This window comes from Heteronotia binoei, chromosome 13, assembly GCF_032191835.1.
Source record: "Heteronotia binoei isolate CCM8104 ecotype False Entrance Well chromosome 13, APGP_CSIRO_Hbin_v1, whole genome shotgun sequence".
Classification (NCBI taxonomy): Eukaryota; Metazoa; Chordata; class Lepidosauria; order Squamata; family Gekkonidae; genus Heteronotia; species Heteronotia binoei.
In genome coordinates, this window is record NC_083235.1 from 71,353,556 (window position 1) to 71,372,908 (window position 19,353).

The 19,353-nt window shown below is 44.4% G+C and overlaps 1 protein-coding gene across 1 annotated transcript in view; it reads right to left on the reverse strand.

The window, feature by feature from the left end:
• MXRA7 (matrix remodeling associated 7) overlaps nt 1-19,353 on the reverse strand; it is a 99,046-nt gene that overhangs the window by 18,072 nt on the left and 61,621 nt on the right. The window contains exon 3 of the mRNA XM_060253498.1: nt 17,696-17,792. Within this exon, the coding sequence (XP_060109481.1) occupies nt 17,696-17,792 (97 nt within the window). The remainder of the gene's footprint in view (nt 1-17,695; nt 17,793-19,353) is intronic.

Genomic DNA, 19,353 nt, shown 5'->3' on the forward strand with positions numbered 1-19,353 from the left:
ACCCAGTAGGCACTTGCAAGGCATATTTTAAAAAGGCACAGACACAGTTCACACAGAACAAGAAATCATGGCTTGCTATTATGGGAAACAGCCTGTGGGAATCTTGGGTTTGAGCATTGCATACCTCTCCCAGGGCTAGGCTCCCCAACCCTCCCGCCCTGGGGACCCCAGGATTTCCACCCTCTTCCCCCACTCCCCAAAAAAACGGAAGTGGGGGGAGGGGGGAAACGGCGCCGTGGAGCATGGCGAGCCGCCGCATCCCGGAGCAGGCGAGGCCACCGCGCCGCTGCCGCCCCCTCCCCGCCCACCGCAGCTGCTCCTCCGAGATGAGCCCAGGCTGAGCCCATCTCAGAGGAGCAGCCAAGAGGCGGCAGCAGCGCAGGGGAGGGCGAGGCAGGCCAGGAGCATGGCGAGCCGCGAATCCAGGCCCTTCTAGGACCCGGACTTGCGGCTCGCCACGCCCCCGGCCCGCCTACACCCCCCCCTCCGATTCCACCCTAGAGGCGGAGCGGGCGAGGCCTCGCCCGCTCCGAGACGGGGCGGCTCGCCGTTTCCCCCCCTCTCCCCTAACTCCACCCCCGTGTTTCCTGGCTCCACCCCCAAAGTCCCCAGATATTTCTGGGGTTGGACTTGGGAACCCTACCCAGGGCTCAATAATGAAAGAACTCTGCTTTTGTAGGAAATTACAGTTTTGGTTAAGTCGGAATAAGAAATTATGGTTCTCGTTCCTATAAACCAGGATTAAGCCACAATTTGGAGCTGTGAGCAAAACCAACTTTGCTCATGATTTGAGCATAACAAAAATATCATTTCCCATTTCATTGGAAATTTCTATTTTTGAGCCACATGTGAATGGAAAGGGGATTGTATAAACCTGAGCTTATTCCCATGACAAATCACAGTTTGTTCCTGTAACTATAGTTTGAATCATTCAGTCATTCAAGAGCACTGGGGTGGATGGAGATTGTCAGATTGGCGCTTTTAGATTCAGAGCATGTCACAACAATCTGGGAATTTACACATTTCTCTGGCTTTCTCTACAGAGATTTGCAAATTTCTAGATCTTTGTGACATTACTTCCTGCACCAATCAATGCCATTCCCCCTCCCTCCCCTCCCCCACTGAGCAAAGGCAGGGGACATGGAGTTTTGGTGGTAGGTTGCCTGCTGGAACTGATTACATGGCAACCCGAACTGTGGTCAATGTGTTTGCACGTACAACTGCGGCTAACTTCACCCCCAGGATGAATAGGTTATTAGATGTTCTCTGGCGTGGTAGTTTTTTATGCTGTCTAACCATTTGAACAGTGTCATGGACTATACTTGTAGAGAAATAAATGCCTGTCAATTATGCTTATTATAGCAATATTCCAGTAATGGCCTTAGACTCCTGGTTTTTTCCCCCTACCTTGGAGGGTTCTATCATGCTGCAGAAGATAAAAGCAAAAAAGGACAAAAACTTACCAGCCTCTCTCATCCCAAAGTTAAGCACCATGCTGGACAGAAAAGCAAAGCTGCTGAGAAGAAAGTGGGAAGACAGGAATGCAAGCAGTGAAAGGTCAAATGACTATGCAAGGAGATTTATACCATTCCAAGGCTACACACACACACACACACACACATAAGCAAGCAGAAGTCATGGAGGAGCAAGCAGAGGTGGGAGCATGCACTGGACAGCGGGGTCAGCGGATGCCAAAGGGAACCTGCCCAAAATGTATCCTCTACGACCACCTTCAAAGCCTAGCTGTATTTGTGGATGAGAAGCTGGCAAAATATTAAAGCTGCTGTAGACTCTGCAGCCATTCTTTTTTTTTTAAGCCACGAAGAGAAGATGGCATCACGGTTCTAGTTCAAACGTTGCTGGAATCAGCAATAAAGCAACAATGATACGCTGTGTATACGAATAAAAATCCTATCAGCGGTCCCTAAAAAAGAGGCAGAATCCAAAACGGACAATTCTGCTCCATTCTACTCTACGCTATTGAGTTTCTGCAAATGGATATAATTTAATACTCTCAAGGACAGAAAGAATAGCTCCTTCCATAGGAGCAGTTCCAATTTCGGGTGCCAGAACTGTTGGAAGCGTTTCCCTCTTGATGAAGAACAGAATAAGAAAGTGTCTTCCACGTCTGCTTGTGCTCACGCACATCCGAACCGTTCTCCTGTTCCTTAAGTTCAAAACCGGATCAGCTGCAATGTTAAATATATGACCAGGGCCAGCACATGGGAGTAGGCAAGGTAAGCAGTCCCCTAGGGTGCCACCTCGCTGCGGGGGTCAGGGGCAGGCGCCCCATCTCCATCCCCACTCATGCCGACCCTGATACTCTGCATCCTTCTTTCTTTGCTCCAATTGTTCAGAGTGAAGAAAGAAGGACATAGCCCCTGCCCAGCTCCCTCTGAAGCGGGAGAGGGCTGGGCAAGGGGCGGGCTGAACATTCTTTCTTCACTCTGAGCAATCGGAGTGAAGGAAGGCGGACACGGCTGCTGCCCAGCCAGCTTCTTGAGAAGTGGGAGAGGGCTGGGCAAGGGGCGGGTTGAGCATTCTCACTTAGCCTGCCCCTTGCCCGGCCCTCTCCCGCTTCAGAGGGAGCTGGCTGGGCAGTGGCTGCCCGCACCCTACATCCGTTGCTCAGAGGAATTGGAGCAAAGGAAGAAGGATGCAGCCCCTGCCAAACTCCCTCTGAAGCGGGAGAGGCTGAGCAGAGGGCAGGCTGAGTGTTCTTTCTTGGCTCTGAGTGACCATAGCCAAGAAAGAACATTTGCGCAAAGAGCGCCATCACGATGCCACACATTCATGGGGGGTGGGGGCATGGGGTTCTGCCTGGGGTGGCAGAATCCCTAGCACCAGGGTTGTATAAGTGAAAACAGCTGCCTCCTATCAAAATTCCCCTCTCCTTGTAATTTCTAACAGAACTCATCTTGTATTGTAATGTCATAATAATCTGCATTTCCTTGTCCCATTTCACTGGCTGCTGATGGCAGAAACATTCAGCATTGTGATATCATAACGTATTATTATGTATTTATATGCTATCTTTCTCCACAGTGGAGACCTAAAGCGGCTCATATCGCCCTCCTTTTCTCCACTTTATCCTCACAACAACCTTGTAAGGTAGGTTAGGCTGAGAGTGTATGACTGACCAAAGGTCACCCAGCCACTTTCCATGGCAGAGTGAGGATCTGAACCTGGATCTCCCGGATTCTAGTCTGACACTCGAACTACTACACCACACTGGCTCTCTGTGAAGTAAGTTCTACTAGAATTCAGGAAGTGGAGAGAAAGGCAGAAGTGTGGTGGTTGTTTTCAGAAGCCATCGCTTATTTCCCATAGTGCCTAGTTTAGCCATTTTTTTAAAAAAAAACTTGCCTATCACCTAGCATTATCAGACTCTAACAATGCTAACATGATTAAATTGTGCCAGATTAGAATCTGTTGATATTTCTCCAGAAAAGTGAAACAGCTAAAAACATGCTGAGTCACATTTTACTCTATGAACCTCAGAGATTTTTTTTTACATTGTCCCTAGACTCTTTCTTATTCTAAAACAACGAAGGATCAATATTTAAGCTCAAGCATGTGGATTCCCTCAAACGGAAATCCATGCAAACCACCCCTTGAGTTTGTAACTCTCAGCTAAAGCTTAGACCCAAATCTTACATTAATACTCAGTAGAAAAGCTGGTCTCTGTTTCTCGTATCCACAACACTGAAATGGGGCACTAAGAGAAAATTTTGCAATGGAATAGCTAGACGAAGTCACAGTGCTCTAACTCTGCCAAGCCTCTTGCTGCTTTATTGATCCTGGGCAATAAATAAAACTTGCAAATTTAGCTGTATCAGCCTGCAGAACATGCTGGACTTCAGTTAGGAGCTGCAGTGGGGTGATCCATCAAATCTCTGTTTCTGCCATTTGCTATGTATAGGACATGACTACACTGTATTTATACTGTTGTCATGCCTGGGAATTGTAGATCAATTAGACGCTGAGGATTTGATTAAAGATCTCTCACACGTATATTCACACAAAGAACTACAACTCCCAGGCTTCCCTGTGGTGAAGCAGCAGTCATTAAATAAATTTAAATCTGAACTGTGAATATGCCCAGAGCAACCATAAAATGAAGGGATTTTGCTGCTGTGGATTTGGAACCAGATTTCAAATCAGAAAACCTTGCCAAAGCCTACAGGGGGCGCTCCGGTGTCAGGAATTTTACAGTCTTCATGGGAACCCAGCAAACCACATCTACAATCAGATCCTTTGAATTCTTGCAACTTTCAGGACCCAAATGCAGATATTCAGATACTGAGTTATCCTGGTGCAAATTCGGCTTGGATCCTAAACAAACAAAAATAAAAAGTACCTGTACTTGTTTTTTCCTAGATTCAGATTTTTTCCTAAAAAGCAGGAGAATTGGGAAATTGCATATTCCCAGAGTTCAGAACTGGTGATATACATAATTGTTTTTGACTTCTAAATTTATTGGGGAAGAGAGGGAATAGATAACACTCCACTCAGGAGCAATGTTCCTCTAAGCTGTGGAGTCTTTTGAGCAAAAATTCTTCTTTGTGAGCTACTGGCATTAAAATTGTGAGCTCCTGCATAAATCATTGTGCTCTGGGGTCATCCTCCCTGAGCGAAGACAAAAATGTGTGAGCTGGAGGCTAAAAACCTGAGCTAGCTCACACTAATTCAGCCTAGAGGGAACACTGCTCAGGAGTTATTTTGTAGAATACGAGGTGCTAGAGCTCATTAGCACAACTCATTTGCATATGCCACCACACACCTCTGACATCACCAGAAGGTGTACTAATTCATATCAGCTCAGCATCTACCTTAAAATGCTTCTTGAATTATAATTGTTCTAATAAAATCTTGCTCCCGTCATGCTTTTCAAATTACTTTATCCTATGTAGCCACAGTGACATGATCAAGGTTTCCATCTGTCTGCTTTATATGTTTTGGTTATTTTCCCATTTTTTGTGGGGGGGAAAATATTAGAAAGTTTGTCAGATCTTAAGAGTTCAGCAAAATGCTCACAGAGGGTTTGAACAATGAAGCCCAGAAGCAAGTATTTGGACGGGGAGGGTAAGAAAGAAAGAGAACAATAAAATTTGAAAGGTTCCAGAGCTCTGCTTCTGTGAGCTCTTGCCCAAAACGAGGCTTGACTCCACTGAAATCAATCAAATGTACTTCCAGGCATGTGTTTAGGATTAGAATGGAGTGATAATTCCCTTGAGATCTATGGGACTAATCTTGTTTAAGTGTAAGTACATCCTAGAGGCCCTCCGGGGTTGCCACAAGTCAGCTGTGACTCCACAGCACTTTCCACTACCACCATGCCAGTGTAAACGATCGTTGGCCTGTGTTTTATGGCTGCAATCCGAAAGCTACTTATTACAGAATAGCTCCATAGTCTCATTGGAATATATGTGAGACTAACATTGATTCACAGGCATCAAGACAAGTTCTATGAATGAACTGAGCCAAGAAGACGCAAGCTTTAAGAAACAGGCTTGGTGGGCAGCTAGATACCTGGCAGAGCTAGGAACCTGCGCCAGTTTGCTTTTTGCCTCTCTGCTTCTCAGAGCTTCACTTGCTGCTAACCCCTGCTCCTGCATCATAGGTCGCTTCAGCCTCTTACCCCTTGTACCTAGAAGTGTGTCTTCCTTCCCGATCCCATTGAGGAAGTAAGATTTGTTTCCTGGCATGGCAATCGGCCACAGTCTTGAGTACTTGCCTACTGCCTTGGCATCTGACTTGGACCAACTTCAACTTTACCCCTTTATTCCCTTTCCACAACACTCCACATGAAGCACTGAACATATTCAGCATGCATTTTTGTTCTGATACTAAAATGGCTGTCTCTCAGAAAAGTGGCATGCCTGTACATCTCATAAGTGCCCTCCATGCCATCCTATTAGCCGCTATAGAACCTTGGAGCCTTAAGGGCCTGAGCTGTGTTTGGGAAATTGCAAGCCTTACTGCTACCGTGAACTCAGTAGGTGGCCTTAGGCAAGCTACTGTTTCTCAGCCTCAACCTCCCCTCCTTCCCAGAATAATGGAGACCTACCTCGTAGCACTGCTGCTATCATAATATATGCAAGTACTTTTCAGCACGCAGCACGATGTAAACACTAAGTAATAATAATTTTCAGATGAGCATGGCTTCCCCCCCGCCCCATTATGAAAATCTTTGTAGCTCCTGGGAAATTGGTTCTCCCTCTTATTTTTGAAGCATATACTACAAGCTAAGCAGTTTATTGTCCTTTAATGTCTATCTGTTCCAAAATGCAAGCATAGCTTGTAAATAACTAAGCAAATTAGAACAGTAAACATTATTAGACTAAAGGCAATGCATCCTGTAAACCAAGTATGTTTCAGTATTAAAGTGCTAGGGTATGATCCATCCAAAGTTAGACACCTTAATCTCTCGGCGATTTCCCCGAAATTGAACCATGTCCTTCACTCTCCCGCTGCAGTACCTAGCAGTACCTAATTTTGGCTGGATTGTACCATTGGTATGTGATAGTAAATAAGAAATGAGCTTTGAGCTGGGAAAATCAGGTCCAGGTGCCTAGAACTCTCTGCTTCCTAGACAAGAACTCTTAGTATTGTAATCATCCCCATCCTGCTACAAGTCATTCATCTTTCATCCTTGATGGAGAGTTTCTCCAGGCACAAAAGGTGGCTCAAAGACTACAGTCAAAAACATATCCTAATGCTAAATGGAAATAAGTGATGAGTCCAGGATGGAGACAGTCAGCCGGACTGAAACTTTTCAAGCTTGGAAGGCAAAAGCTTGTGATAGTTGAGGTCTGGAAAATGACCCTAAGTGCTGGAGTCTTCTTTCCTGATCTTCTAAGGTCTTGGTGCCCAGTGGCAGCACCCCACAGAATAGACAATAAATGTCAGCACAGACGTTCCACTAGGAAAAGGGCCAGCATATGTCATTTCACTATATTGATTTGTGGTCCTCATGGAACACCAAGTAGGGGCACAGAGGGAAAGGAGGAGACCGATTCATTAGTTATGAAGAGGAAGAAGTGAGGGAAGGAGGTGCAGGGGAGAAAAACATTATCAACTTTAGTTTCAAATCACATTAGCAGAGGTTATAGGTGGTACCACTACTTCTAAAAAGCATCGTCTCCTTACCAAAAAGATTTGTAAGATTTTTTGTGGCCGAGGACCTAAGGTACTTGCTACAGGGATGTGAGGTCAGAGGTCAGCTCAATCCTGCAACATAAACGCAGCAAACCTGGGTCACATCACAACAGCAGCATTATCAGGCAGAGCCTGGCAGCAAAAAGAAAAGGTGTGTGCATGTGCAGATGGGACTGCAAATAAGAGGGGTCGTATGCTTCCCTCCGCTGATTCAGTATCGCTCCTTACCTGAGGGCAGCCCTGCCCCAACAAACCAGCTAGAAAAGAGGATGGTGTGGAGAAGCCTGAAATGAAAAACTGCTGATGCCACAGCCAGCACTTGGAGGCAGGGGAGGAAAAAAATGGAATAAAGCCACAGCTTGGAAAATGAAACACTCAAGAGAAAAACATTGACAAGAAACAGAGAATTGGTTAGAAGAAATGTAACACAATCTGCCCATTAGTGCAGGCGGCTGGGGGGAGTTTTGCACAGAGACAGCAAGCAGGCCGTCAGTCTTCTAGGTGAATCCTGGCAGGTAATACTTGGCACAGGAAATGTTGTCAACCATGAGCTAAGCTTTTGCTTACAACACTAGCATGACAGTGCAGAAGGAGTGTCAAGAGTATACATTTGTCCTCTGTGGAAAAGCTGTCGCACAGAATTAATTGCCTTTCTGTTGAATGGAAGGTCAAAAGAACTGTCACAATCGCTTTCAAAGACCTCTCTAATGGAGGCTAGAGAGCATCATGTAGTTATTTTTGCATCTGTTCTCTAACATTTTTGTTCTATTAGCATCTATACAATGAATGGACATGATTATTACAGAGAAGGCTTGGCACCATATGGGGATTCTGGAATATATATAACCTGCTCTGTCACTTTTCAAGCACTCAGGGATAACATCACACCACTTGGCTCTGCAGTGAAGTTCAGGCATTCCCCCCCCACCACCAATAGACACTTTAGCAAGAACCTGTTAAGCGCTCCCATCCATAACTGGTGTGCAACATATTGCCATAAGACTGCATGTTCTGCAGGGTTCTTACAGAGTAACAGGGTGAAACTTTCAAGCAGGCAAGTAACTATTGCCAAATCTAATTCATAGAAACCTATCAGCATATTTTTTGTTTGTATGGGAAACATGGATAAGGAATGTCTCAGAAGGAACTATAGGGTCATATTATGTGAGTTTCCAACAGGGAGATATAAAATAAGATTTTACATCTGTTACTAACACTAAATCAATGCAACGGCTTGTAAAAATCAATATATAAAAGGAATAGTCACCTAGACTCTTTTACTTGCTGATGCATCAGAGAGAACTAATCATTGCTAGCTAGCCTGTGCATTAGTAAGCAGAAGAGATGTAAAGAGTCCAGGACCGGATCTGCATGGTTTTTTTTTGGGGGGGGGGACTAAAAAATGGCGCCCCCTTATGGGCCATTCTATCTTATGATCCCATAAAATACAATGGACTCCATGCCCCCCCTCCATCGGCGCCCAGGGCAAGCACTCCCCTCTGCCCCCCCTTAGATCCGGCCCTGCCAGTAGGTCAGATCTTTATGGATCCTTTTAAAATTACCAGCAAAAGAAGGAAAGAAACCCCTGTCCTGATAACAGGAAATGTGCAAATCTCTAGTACGCATGCATAACTTCAGAAAATCTACTAACATGTATTTCCTGTATTCAGAAATTCTACTGAAATTTGGAAATTCTACTGAAATTCAGAAATTCTGCTGACTTGTACTTTCTGTCGTTGGAACGACAGAAAGTACAAGTCAGCAGAATTTCTGAATTTCAGTTAAACTTCTAAGTAAATGACAGAAAATACAAGTCAGTAGAATGCCGACACTTCTAAGTAAATGAATTTAAGTAAATGAATTTTCTAAGTAAACTTCTAAGTAAATGAATTTAAGACTGAGGTGCACAATATCCTTATTGCAATGCTGATGCCAAAACGAGGGCCACTGTTCAGGGAGCAGAGGAAATGAAGGCGATATGTTTGTGCCTTCATTTCATTTTTGGTCGTTTGAGTTAAGCACCACCCAGGTTAACTGAAAACTCTCCCTTAGAGAGATGCTGCTACCCAAAACAAGCTCAGAACTGTGGTAAATGAGCTGCATCAGGAGATGGATGGCGGGGTGCAACCCTGCTAATCCCATGTTGTCTTCAGTGGAACAGGCTTCCTCGGGAGGTGGTGGGCTCTTCTTCCTTGGAGGTTTTTAAACAGAGGCTAGAGGGCCATCTGACAGCAATGCTGATTCTGTGAATTTGGGGGGAGGGGTTTGTGAGTTTCCTGCATTGTGCAGGGGGTTGGACTAGATGACCCTGGAGGTCCCTTCCAACTCTATGATTCTAATTCTCCTGGTCCTCTCAGCAGCTTTTGATAACATTAGTTGTAATATTCTTCACACACACACACACATATATATATACACACTGTGGCTAATAGCCACTGATGGACTTCTGCTCCATATTTTTATCTAACCCCCTCTTGAAGCTGGCTATGCTTGTAGCCGCCACCACCTCCTGTGGCAGTGAATTCCACACGTTAATCACCCTTTGGGTGAAGAAGTACCTCCTTTTATCTGTTCTAACCCGACTGCTCAGCAATTTCATTGAATGCCCACGAGTTCTTGTATTGTGATTGAATGCCCACGAGTTCATGCACTGAAAGTTTTTCAGGGCAAGGCTGTACCCAAAGTTATGTATGGATCACGAGTCTGTTTATATAGGGATTACAGAAAATTGGAAGCTGTTCAGTCTAAACTTTTTAAAATACTTATTTGGAGTACCTCAGTGTGTATCCAATTGCCATGATCAGGCGTGGTAACCCTAGAATCACAGGTTTGGCTGCAAGCCATTTGTTTTTGGCTGAAGCTAAATCTTTACCCTTCTAAATTAACTCTCTTCATTCTAGTAGACAGTTTTTGTTCAAGGTGGTCGGAGGCAATAGAGAACAAACTCCAACGGTGAGGGGATTCCAGCTTGTCTCTTGTATCTTGACTATCAAGGAGTTAAAACTATAAATAAACCAGGGATTATGGGATACCTATTGGACAGAGTTAAAGCACATCTTGACCCAGCTGTTGGGAATTGTAGTCAAAACTTCGATCCACCCATCTACCTCTATAAACTGGAATACCCTAAGCACTGCAGAGCCTTCATCCTTGCCCAGTTGAATGTCCTCCATCTGCCCTTCTTGATTTGTTTGAATTCCATATGAGCAACATTTCTGCCCATGCCACTCAGATATGGTAGAAACAATTGAACATGTTTTATTATACTGTTATTTTACCAGAATATTCAAAATATTTATATTATTCCAATTTCCTCCAGTTTCTCAGGTAGAACCTATCAGTTTTATATTTTTATCCTTCTTGGAGATTGTTGTAACAAAATAACCCTAAAAGTAGCCAGATTTTGTGCTCAGGCATATGTAATCAGACAGAAGCATGTGACCCAGTCTTAACATTTTAACCCAGCCTTTCATTCTATGCTTAGTGTAAAAAAAGTAATGATAATCCACTGTGCAAGCAGCAGTCTCTAGTGTATTTAAGATATGGAGCCAATGTAAATGTTTGCTGCTGATTCGATTTTGATCTCAGATCATAATAAACTTGGCTGCCTTCAGGGTTTGGGACTGATCAGTGGTTTCAATTCAACCTCAAAGACAGGTTTCAGAGTGTGGTACTGGGAGAAGAAGAAGAAGAAGAAGAAGAAGAAGAAGAAGAAGAAGAAGAAGAAGAAGAAGAAGAAGAAGAAGAAGAAGAAGAAGAAGAAGAAGAAGAAGAAGAAGAAGAAGAAGAAGAAGAAGAAGAAGAAGAAGAAGAAGAAGAAGAAGAAGAAGAAGATGATGATGATGATGATGATGATATTGGATTTATATCCCGCCCTCCACTCCGAAGAGTCTCAGAGCGGCTCACGATCTCCTTTCCCTTCCTCCCCCACAACAGACACCCTGGGAGGTGAGTGGGGCTGAGAGGGCTCTCACAGCAGCTGCCCTTTCAAGGACAACCTCTGCCAGAGCTATGGCAGACCCAAGGCCATGCTAGCAGGTGCAAGTGGAGGAGTGGGGAATCAAACCCGGTTCTCCCAGATAAGAGTCCGCACACTTAACCACTACACCAAACTGGCTCTGGGAAAAGGTTTGATCCAGGAACTGGGATATCTCCTGTGCCGGATGGGGTTACACTCCCGCTAAAGGAGCAGGTTCATAGCTTAGAAGTATTGCTAAACCCAGGCCTCCTGTTGGATAAACAGATGGTAAACAGATGCAGACTGCTGGGTCCAAAAGGATTCCATGTTGTCTCCCATTTTTCAACATCAACATAAAGAACACTCAGCTCCAGGGCTTTTTTTTAATTTTTAAAGCAGGAACGCACAGGAACGCAGTCCCGGCTGGCTTGGTGTCAGGGTGTGTGTCCTAATATGCAAATGAGTTCCTGCTCGGCTTTTTCTACAAAACAAGCCCTGCTCAGCTGTATCTTGTGCTTCCAGCAGATCCCAGGAAGGCTAGGAAAACCATGAACTGGTGCCTAGAGGCAATTTGGGGATGCATAGGAGCCAACAAACTGAAACTCATTTAGAGTTACCAGCCTCCAGGTGGGGCCTGGAGATCTCCCACTTTTACAACTGATCTCCAGCTGGCAGAAATCAGCTCCCCTAGAGAAAATGACTGTTTTGAAGGGTGGACTCTACGGCATTGTATCATGCGGAGGCTCCCCCTCTCCTGGATCCACCCCCAAAGACTCCAGGTATTTTCTAACACAGACCTGGCAACCCTAAAACCTAACAAAATGAAGGTGTTACTGGCAGGGAAAAGGTTTGATCCAGGAATTGGGATATCTCCTGTGCCGGATGGGGTTACACTCCCCCTAAAGGAGCAGGTTCATAGCTTAGAAGTATTGCTAAACCCAGGCCTCCTGTTGGATAAACAGATGGTAGAAATCGCCAAGGGACCTTTCATTACCTGCAGCTGGTCAGGGAAAATTTTGTGGTACATGGTCTGGTAACATCTGGATTAGATTACTTCAATGTGCTCTCTCTCTCTCTATATATATATATATGTCCTTGAAGACTTTCTGGAAGCTACAGTTTAGGGTTGCCAAGTCCAATTCAAGAAATATCTGGGGACTTTGGGGGTGGAGCCAGGAGAAATTGGGGGCGGAGCCAGGAACAAGGGTGTGACAAGCATAATTGAACTCCAAGAGAGTTCTGACCATCACATTTAAAGGGAAAGCACACCTTTTTAAATGTCTTCCTTCTACAGGAAATAATGAAAGATAGGGGCACCTTCTTTTGGGGCTCATAGAATTGGACCCCCTGGTCCAATCGTTTTGAAACTTGGGGGGGGGGTACTTTGGGGAGAGGCACTAGATGCTATACAGAAAATCTGGTGCCTCTACCGCAAAAACCGCTCCCCCAGAGCCTCCGAAACCTCCAGATCAATTCCCCATTATACCCTATGAGAATCGATCTCCACCTAGGGAATAATGACGTGCTCAGCAGACGTTTCCCTCCCCTCTCCCTTTCTGGTGAGTCTGAAGCGAGGGATTGGCCTCTCTACTCACGAGTTGCTGCCAACTTCTTCACAGCAACACAGACACACCATCCCAAGAGGAAGCCTTTCAATCGGAGACTGAAGCCTCCGGAGGTGCAAAGGCACACGGTCCTCTGAGGACGGGGTTTCTCCCCCCGCCGGCCAGCTGACTGGGGGTGGGAAGGAGCCTGGGAAAGCGGAAGAACTCCTGCTGGGTCCTGTGGATTGGCAAGCCTAGTACAGTTTGACTAGAGTGCAGTCATAAAGATTTATTTTATTTTATTGGATTTATATCCTGCCCTCCCTTGCCAAAGCAGGCTCAGGGCAGCTGAGTCTTGTATCATCTGCCACCCCAGTCTTGTATAATCTACAATGGCTTCTGGGCTACACTTTACTTCTGGGTCCAATTCAAAGTGTTCATGTTGATCTTTAAAGCCTTGTATGGCATGGGGTCAGCACAACAGAAAGACTGCCTACTCCCATCTGAATCTGCCCATCCACCCCGTTAGGGTTGCCAAGTCCAATTCAAGAAATACCTGGGGACTTTGGGGGTGGAGCCAGGAGACTTTGGGGGGTAGAGCCAGTGGACATTAGGGGTGGAGCCAAGATCAAGGCTGTGACAAGCATAATTGAACTCCAAAGGGAGTTCCGGCCATCACATTGAAAGGGACGGCACACCTTTTCAATTCCTTTCTTCCATAGGAAATCATGAAGGATAGGGGCACCTTCTTTTGGGGCTCATAGAATTGGAGCCCCTGGTCCAATATTTTTGAAACTTGGGGGGTATTTTGGGGAGAGGCCACCAGATGCTATACTGAAAATTTGGTGCCTCTACCCCAAAAAACAGCTCCCCCAGAGCCCCAGATACCCGCAGATCAATTCTCCATGATTTTCTATTGGAATAAATCTCCATAAGGAATAACAGAGTTCCCAGAAGACATTTCCCTCCCCTCCCCCCGCTTTCTGATGACCATGAAGCGGGGGGAGGGCCTCCAAACCGGGGGATCCCCTGCCCCCACCTGGGGATTGGCAACCCTACTCCTATCACAAAGTTATTTTCAAAACCATTTAGGTTCTGAAAAACCTCAACAGAATTCTAACCCCAATAGAATTCTGATCTAGGCTCTAACAAAACACTGGAAAAATCTATTGCTGTTTTAAACAGTAGAATGTATTGCCCTCATTGTTGCAGGGAAAGAACTTAAAAGTGAAACTGAAAACCACAGTAACTGCTGAGAAATTATTAAATCCATGCTGTGTTATTGTTTCTGTTATTTTATTATTAAAAAATAATTTTCAAAACAAGCCCATGATTTAAAGAGCTACAAGGCTAAATATTTAAGCTTCCAAATTCATTATTCAGAGTTAGTTATGAATCTCGCATTTCAGCACAACTCTGACCAGGCAAAATGCAGGAAGAAGCAACAACACAAGAGGGAATCACCAGGATGTTAGCAAGATAAGGGAGCCCCTTGACCATATGCTAGTTTTTCTAGTAAAAGTTCTTTACTTAGTTCTTGATGCGAATGCTTGTAAATTCTACCAAGAGGGGAAGGGTCACAAGAATTACATCATCATACAGAAACGATGCCCCCATCCATCTGGCTCCATGCTGAACTACCTCTGCATCTCTGTCTTCCTAATTACTTCTAGCTCAGGAGAAAATGCTGTTCATACCATTTTGTGCAGTGAGACCCGCTGAGTAAACATGCTTAGGATTGAGTCGCATGCCTTCCAAAGTCAGGAGGGCATGCTTCAGCGTCTTCCTCTGTGGTGGAAAGTTCAAGCGGGTAGTGTGCCTGCCTGCCTATCTGCACTATGCAGCTAAAAAATAAGCAATGCTCATTTCCAACATTTATTGGAATAGCTTGGGTACATCTTGGCCAATCTCTCTGGGGTTAAGTACCATCTATAGGCCATTTTATACAGGTTTTCCTTAAATTCATTAGCCAGAGTTAGTTGAAGGTTATGTTGGAAATGTGGAAAGGTGAAAGGAACCTTATTTCATATTTGGTGGCAGTGTGCTCACGCCAAAAAATATTGGGCCCAAGTCAATATCTGGTGCCGAAAATTTTTTAAAATAAGGCTTCCGCATACACCAGAATTTTACCCGTTAAGCATAGTAAAGGAAAATCTCCCCAAATTAGAAAAAAAAACGTCTGTTATATATTGTCACTGTGGCTAGAATCCTATATGCCAGGTACTGGAAAGTTGCAGAAATCCCAGAAAGGGATGAGTTTGTGCAAAAGTTATTAGAGGCTGTAGAACTAGATATTTTAACAATGAAATTAAGAGGACAGTCTTACTCGGCTTGTAAAGAGATTTGGAATCCACTGTATCTATGGATAAAAAGCGTGGGAATTGAAATGAGGAATTTGAATTTATGTTTTGGTAACTCCCCGTAAGCTCTTGGTGGTGGGGTGGGAATGGTGGTGGGGGTGTTTTGAATGTACCAAATGTACTATATAGCTGAACCAATTTATTTTTTACAAGTATTTTGTACTGTAAACAAGTTTCAATAAACTGTTTTATTGTTGGAAAAAAAAATAAGCAATGCTATAGGAGGCAGGTGCACACGAACACACGAAGTTGCTTTACACTGACTCAGATCTTTTGGTTCATCAAAGTCAGTACAGTCTTGTCTACTCAGACTGGCAGCAGTTCTCCGGGATCTCAGGCAGAGCACTTTCACATCACCTACTGCCTAGTCTTTTTAACTGGGGATTGAACCTGGGACCTTCCGCATGCCAAGTAGATACTTTGCCACTGAACCATGGTACTTCCCCAAGGATTAAACATTCCAACAATGAGTTGTGACCAGGGGTCATTTTGTAGAAAAGTAGGTGGGGTGGAGCTCATTAGCATGACTCATTAGTATATGCCCCCCACCAGTCAAAAGCGGCCTGATGCAAGAAAGGAGAACCTCAGGCGAGCAGGGCCTGCTTGGGCTGGCTAGAGATCCAGCCAGCCCAAGCAGGCCTCACTCACCAGGGGCTCTCCTTGGCTGCTGCCCACACCCCAGTCAAAAGGCCAGCAAGCCACCCGCCACCCAAAATCACATAAGAAGTGGAGAAAGGGTGGAGCAGGCTTCTCCAGGGGTAAATGAGGGCTGCTGAGGGCATGGCAAAGCCCCTGGTGGCTGGCTGGCCGCCCACTCTCCTAATCCAGGGATTGTTATGCAGCTACACCTACTATTCAATGGACAAGGTAGGTGGGGAGGAGGAGGGGGAACTCTCAGAAAGGTTCAGGAGCTGAGCTCCTGCTGAATCTGAGGCCTGGCTGTGACTCATGCTTTAGAGGGAAATACGGAGAATCATAGGTCTAAATTTGCCTCAGATTAGAGCCTAGGATCCATTCATATTATTAACCAATGTAACCATCCACACAAGAAGCTTAAGCAACTGATTCAATATGAATGATGCTTAATTCTCAATCAATTTCTGTTTTACATCCAATCATCTGAGATCCCCAAAAGTGAAGCTGGAAAGGAGCTGCTTCTTTTCAAGTTGTGGTATAGTTCACAAAGCAGAGCACCCTGCTGCCTTTAGTAAGTGCCTGCCACAGAGGAATCAAGTACAAGCAGCAGGAAGAACTCAGTGGTCAAGAATGTGCAACAGTGAACAACGGATAAAGGTGGAAGACCCTGTTTCTCATTAGCAGACATTATTTTGAGTTTCAAACATGTTGGCCGTTTCCCCACTGAGCTTACCTCGGAGCGACGTCCCTCTTCACCGCGCAGCGTCTGCGCAGATTTCCCACCAACTGCTCCGAGGAACCAGGAAGTTCCCGACCTTTTGCGTCGCAAATGGAAACTGCTAAAAACCAGTTTATGTTAGCGACGCAAAAGCCGCGACTCTACTTGGTTACTCGGAGCAGTTGGTGGGAAATCCGCGCAGACGCTGCGCGGTGAAGAGGGACGTCGCTCCGAGGTAAGCTCGGTGGGAAAACGGCCGTTCTGTTGTTCAGGTTTACTTTAATAATGCTTACTGATGCAGCTTCAGATGGGCACACAGCATACGCACTGCTAAAGGCTGCCATCTTTTTTCTTTGCAAGATTCCCATGTTATTAATATTTTCATATTGGAAATATAAGAGATGAAAGTGTTCATATGAATGTACCTCCACACTAGGAAAACAATCACGGTTGAGTCTCTGCCCGCCTGCCCGCTAGTTAAACTTTACCTCCTGTCCTTGGGACACCAAAGCAGCACAACCACTGAGATGATCACAGTAAAATCACAGTGTCTGAGATGTCAGTTCAGACAAAGCTGCCCTACTGTTGTATTACTGAAGTGCTTGTTAGTTTGACAAGTTATATTTTATCTATATGGGTATGAACTCTTCCCTTTTCTGGGGGGTCATGCAACATCTGGTATCAGGAAATCCCGTTCCTTGGGGCAGGGTTCCTTTATCCCTTTGCATAACCTGGCTGCGAAGGGAACCTCTGACTCATCTTAAACATAACACAAAACACCCCACAAATCCACTGTTAAGACTAACAGTGCTTAATAAAGAAGCTTTACATTCTGGCAGCAGCCTGTCATCCCTACTATGAACCGAGCCATAGGGTGGTCTTTAAGTGTGACCCTGTTGTGTGTCAAGGCAATCTATGCTCACGAACTATCCCACGTTATTTATTTAGATAATCTATATGCTGACTCTCCAAAATCCAGCTTGAAGTACCTTGCCAAGAAAAAACACTACAATAAAATAATTAATAATATATTTGGGTCATGTTGAGTTTCCAGAGTGCTTGCACAACCAGGCCAGTAATGATATCCTTAGAAGACAGCATCAACTATACTAGCCAAATAGTTCCTGGTTGCAGGTTGCAAACAACAGAAATTATGTTAGAATCATAAGAACATAAGAGAAGCCATGTTGGATCAGGCCAATGGCCCATCCAGTCCAACACTCTGTGTCACACAGTGGCCAACATACATACATATACACACACATATACACATATAATCATCAAATGTTCTGCCAAAAACAAAGGGAAGCCAACCTACCTTTGTTCCTCTTCAAGTTCTTCTTTGGTCAGAAGGGTTCTGTACTGGTTTCCCCTCAGTTTCCCAGGACTATATTTAAAGGAGAACTGTTCATCTACTACAGAAGAAAGAGGGGGGGAAACGTCAAGAAATGTTGTTCCTGGGAGGCAGCTGTCCAAGTGCTAACAGAAAACAGAGCAGATCCATTTTATGAATCTAATGTACATTCTGAACAATCTCACTTTTTCATATAAAGTGGTAACATGGAAAATACAAATACAGTTCTTAGTCAAAAATCTAATAGCATTGGACTTAATCCACAATGACTTTCAAGCTGTTTAATCCCCCTATGGAATGAAATACAACTAAAGCCTCAATCATAAACCCATTTGGGATTCAGCATCACAGAACTCAGTGGGATTTACTCTCAAAGTAAAATGAAGTGTCAGGCTGTCATTTACATACTTGACTTGGACTTTGCTTTTTCCTTCTTTTTGCTTTGTCCCCCCCCCCCCACTCCCCCCCCCCCCCGCGGAGCTGTCAGAAAGAGATGAAACTGTTTGCATTTCTACACCCCACAAATCCACAAAGAAGCAAATGCTCATTGTGATTGCCCTGCATTATTCAACCTTAACACTCCAACTGGAGGTTATCTCCCTGTGTGTTCAGATAGTTTAGTTTATCCTAGGGCTGTCAATTCAGTACAGGGTTTAACAAATATTTACCGAAAACTGCCTTTTCGGTAAAATTCGGAATTAGAGAATTTCAGATAGGCATCTGAGCCTATTTCTGGAATTCCAAATAGTTGAATTCTGGATAATATCAGTGGTATTCGGAAATTTTTGGTAAAGCCCTGTTGTCCATAGAAAGCAATGGGGCAAAGCAAAACAACTAAACAAAAACAACTCTTTGCTTACTCTCTTGGTTATCTTTCTACAAGAATCTCAGTAAACAATAGAGATCAATTAAAAGGCATCAAAGCAAGGGTTGCATCTGTGCCTGTACAAAAGGGCAAGATTTAAATAAACACTGAAAGCAATGGACTGTGGAGCCATGTTGTCTCATGTTAGACATTCCAGTGCGGCACAGGTTCTTCCTAGGAGTGACGAGGGAAGTGAAGAAAAGTCTATTCTTAGAATTTAGCTTTATTTGGAATTTAACTTTACCATTAATGAGCCTTTGCAACCTTCCTACTAAAGGTATTGTAAACTAAGCAGCTTGTTCACCACTGTGAGCCACAATACGAACTCATCATGAGTCAAAAGACTGCAGCTAATTTTATATACTAATGTCATGCCATCAACATAATTACATACCTTCAGCAATTTGCATCTCATTTAGAAGAACAGACTAGTCAAATGCCACTTTGCATATATTCTGTGTTACAGACTATTATGGGATTATGTCACTTCAGTTAAAGCTCCAAGCTGCCTTTATCTTTCGGCTAGAGAATATGCAAGAAGGAGGCAAGCACCAGGAGGTTGCCTAGAAATAAACTATGCTTTCTGGACCTCAACAGCTAGACGGGGAATCTGGGCACCAAAAGGAAGGGTCCAGTGTTGACTAACCTGTAACAAAGGCTGACAGGCGCTACATTCAGGAATTACAACTAGCCTGAAAAGACCTTGGATTTACACACTCCCCTCCTTTCATGCATAGCATAAGATTGATTTGCAACA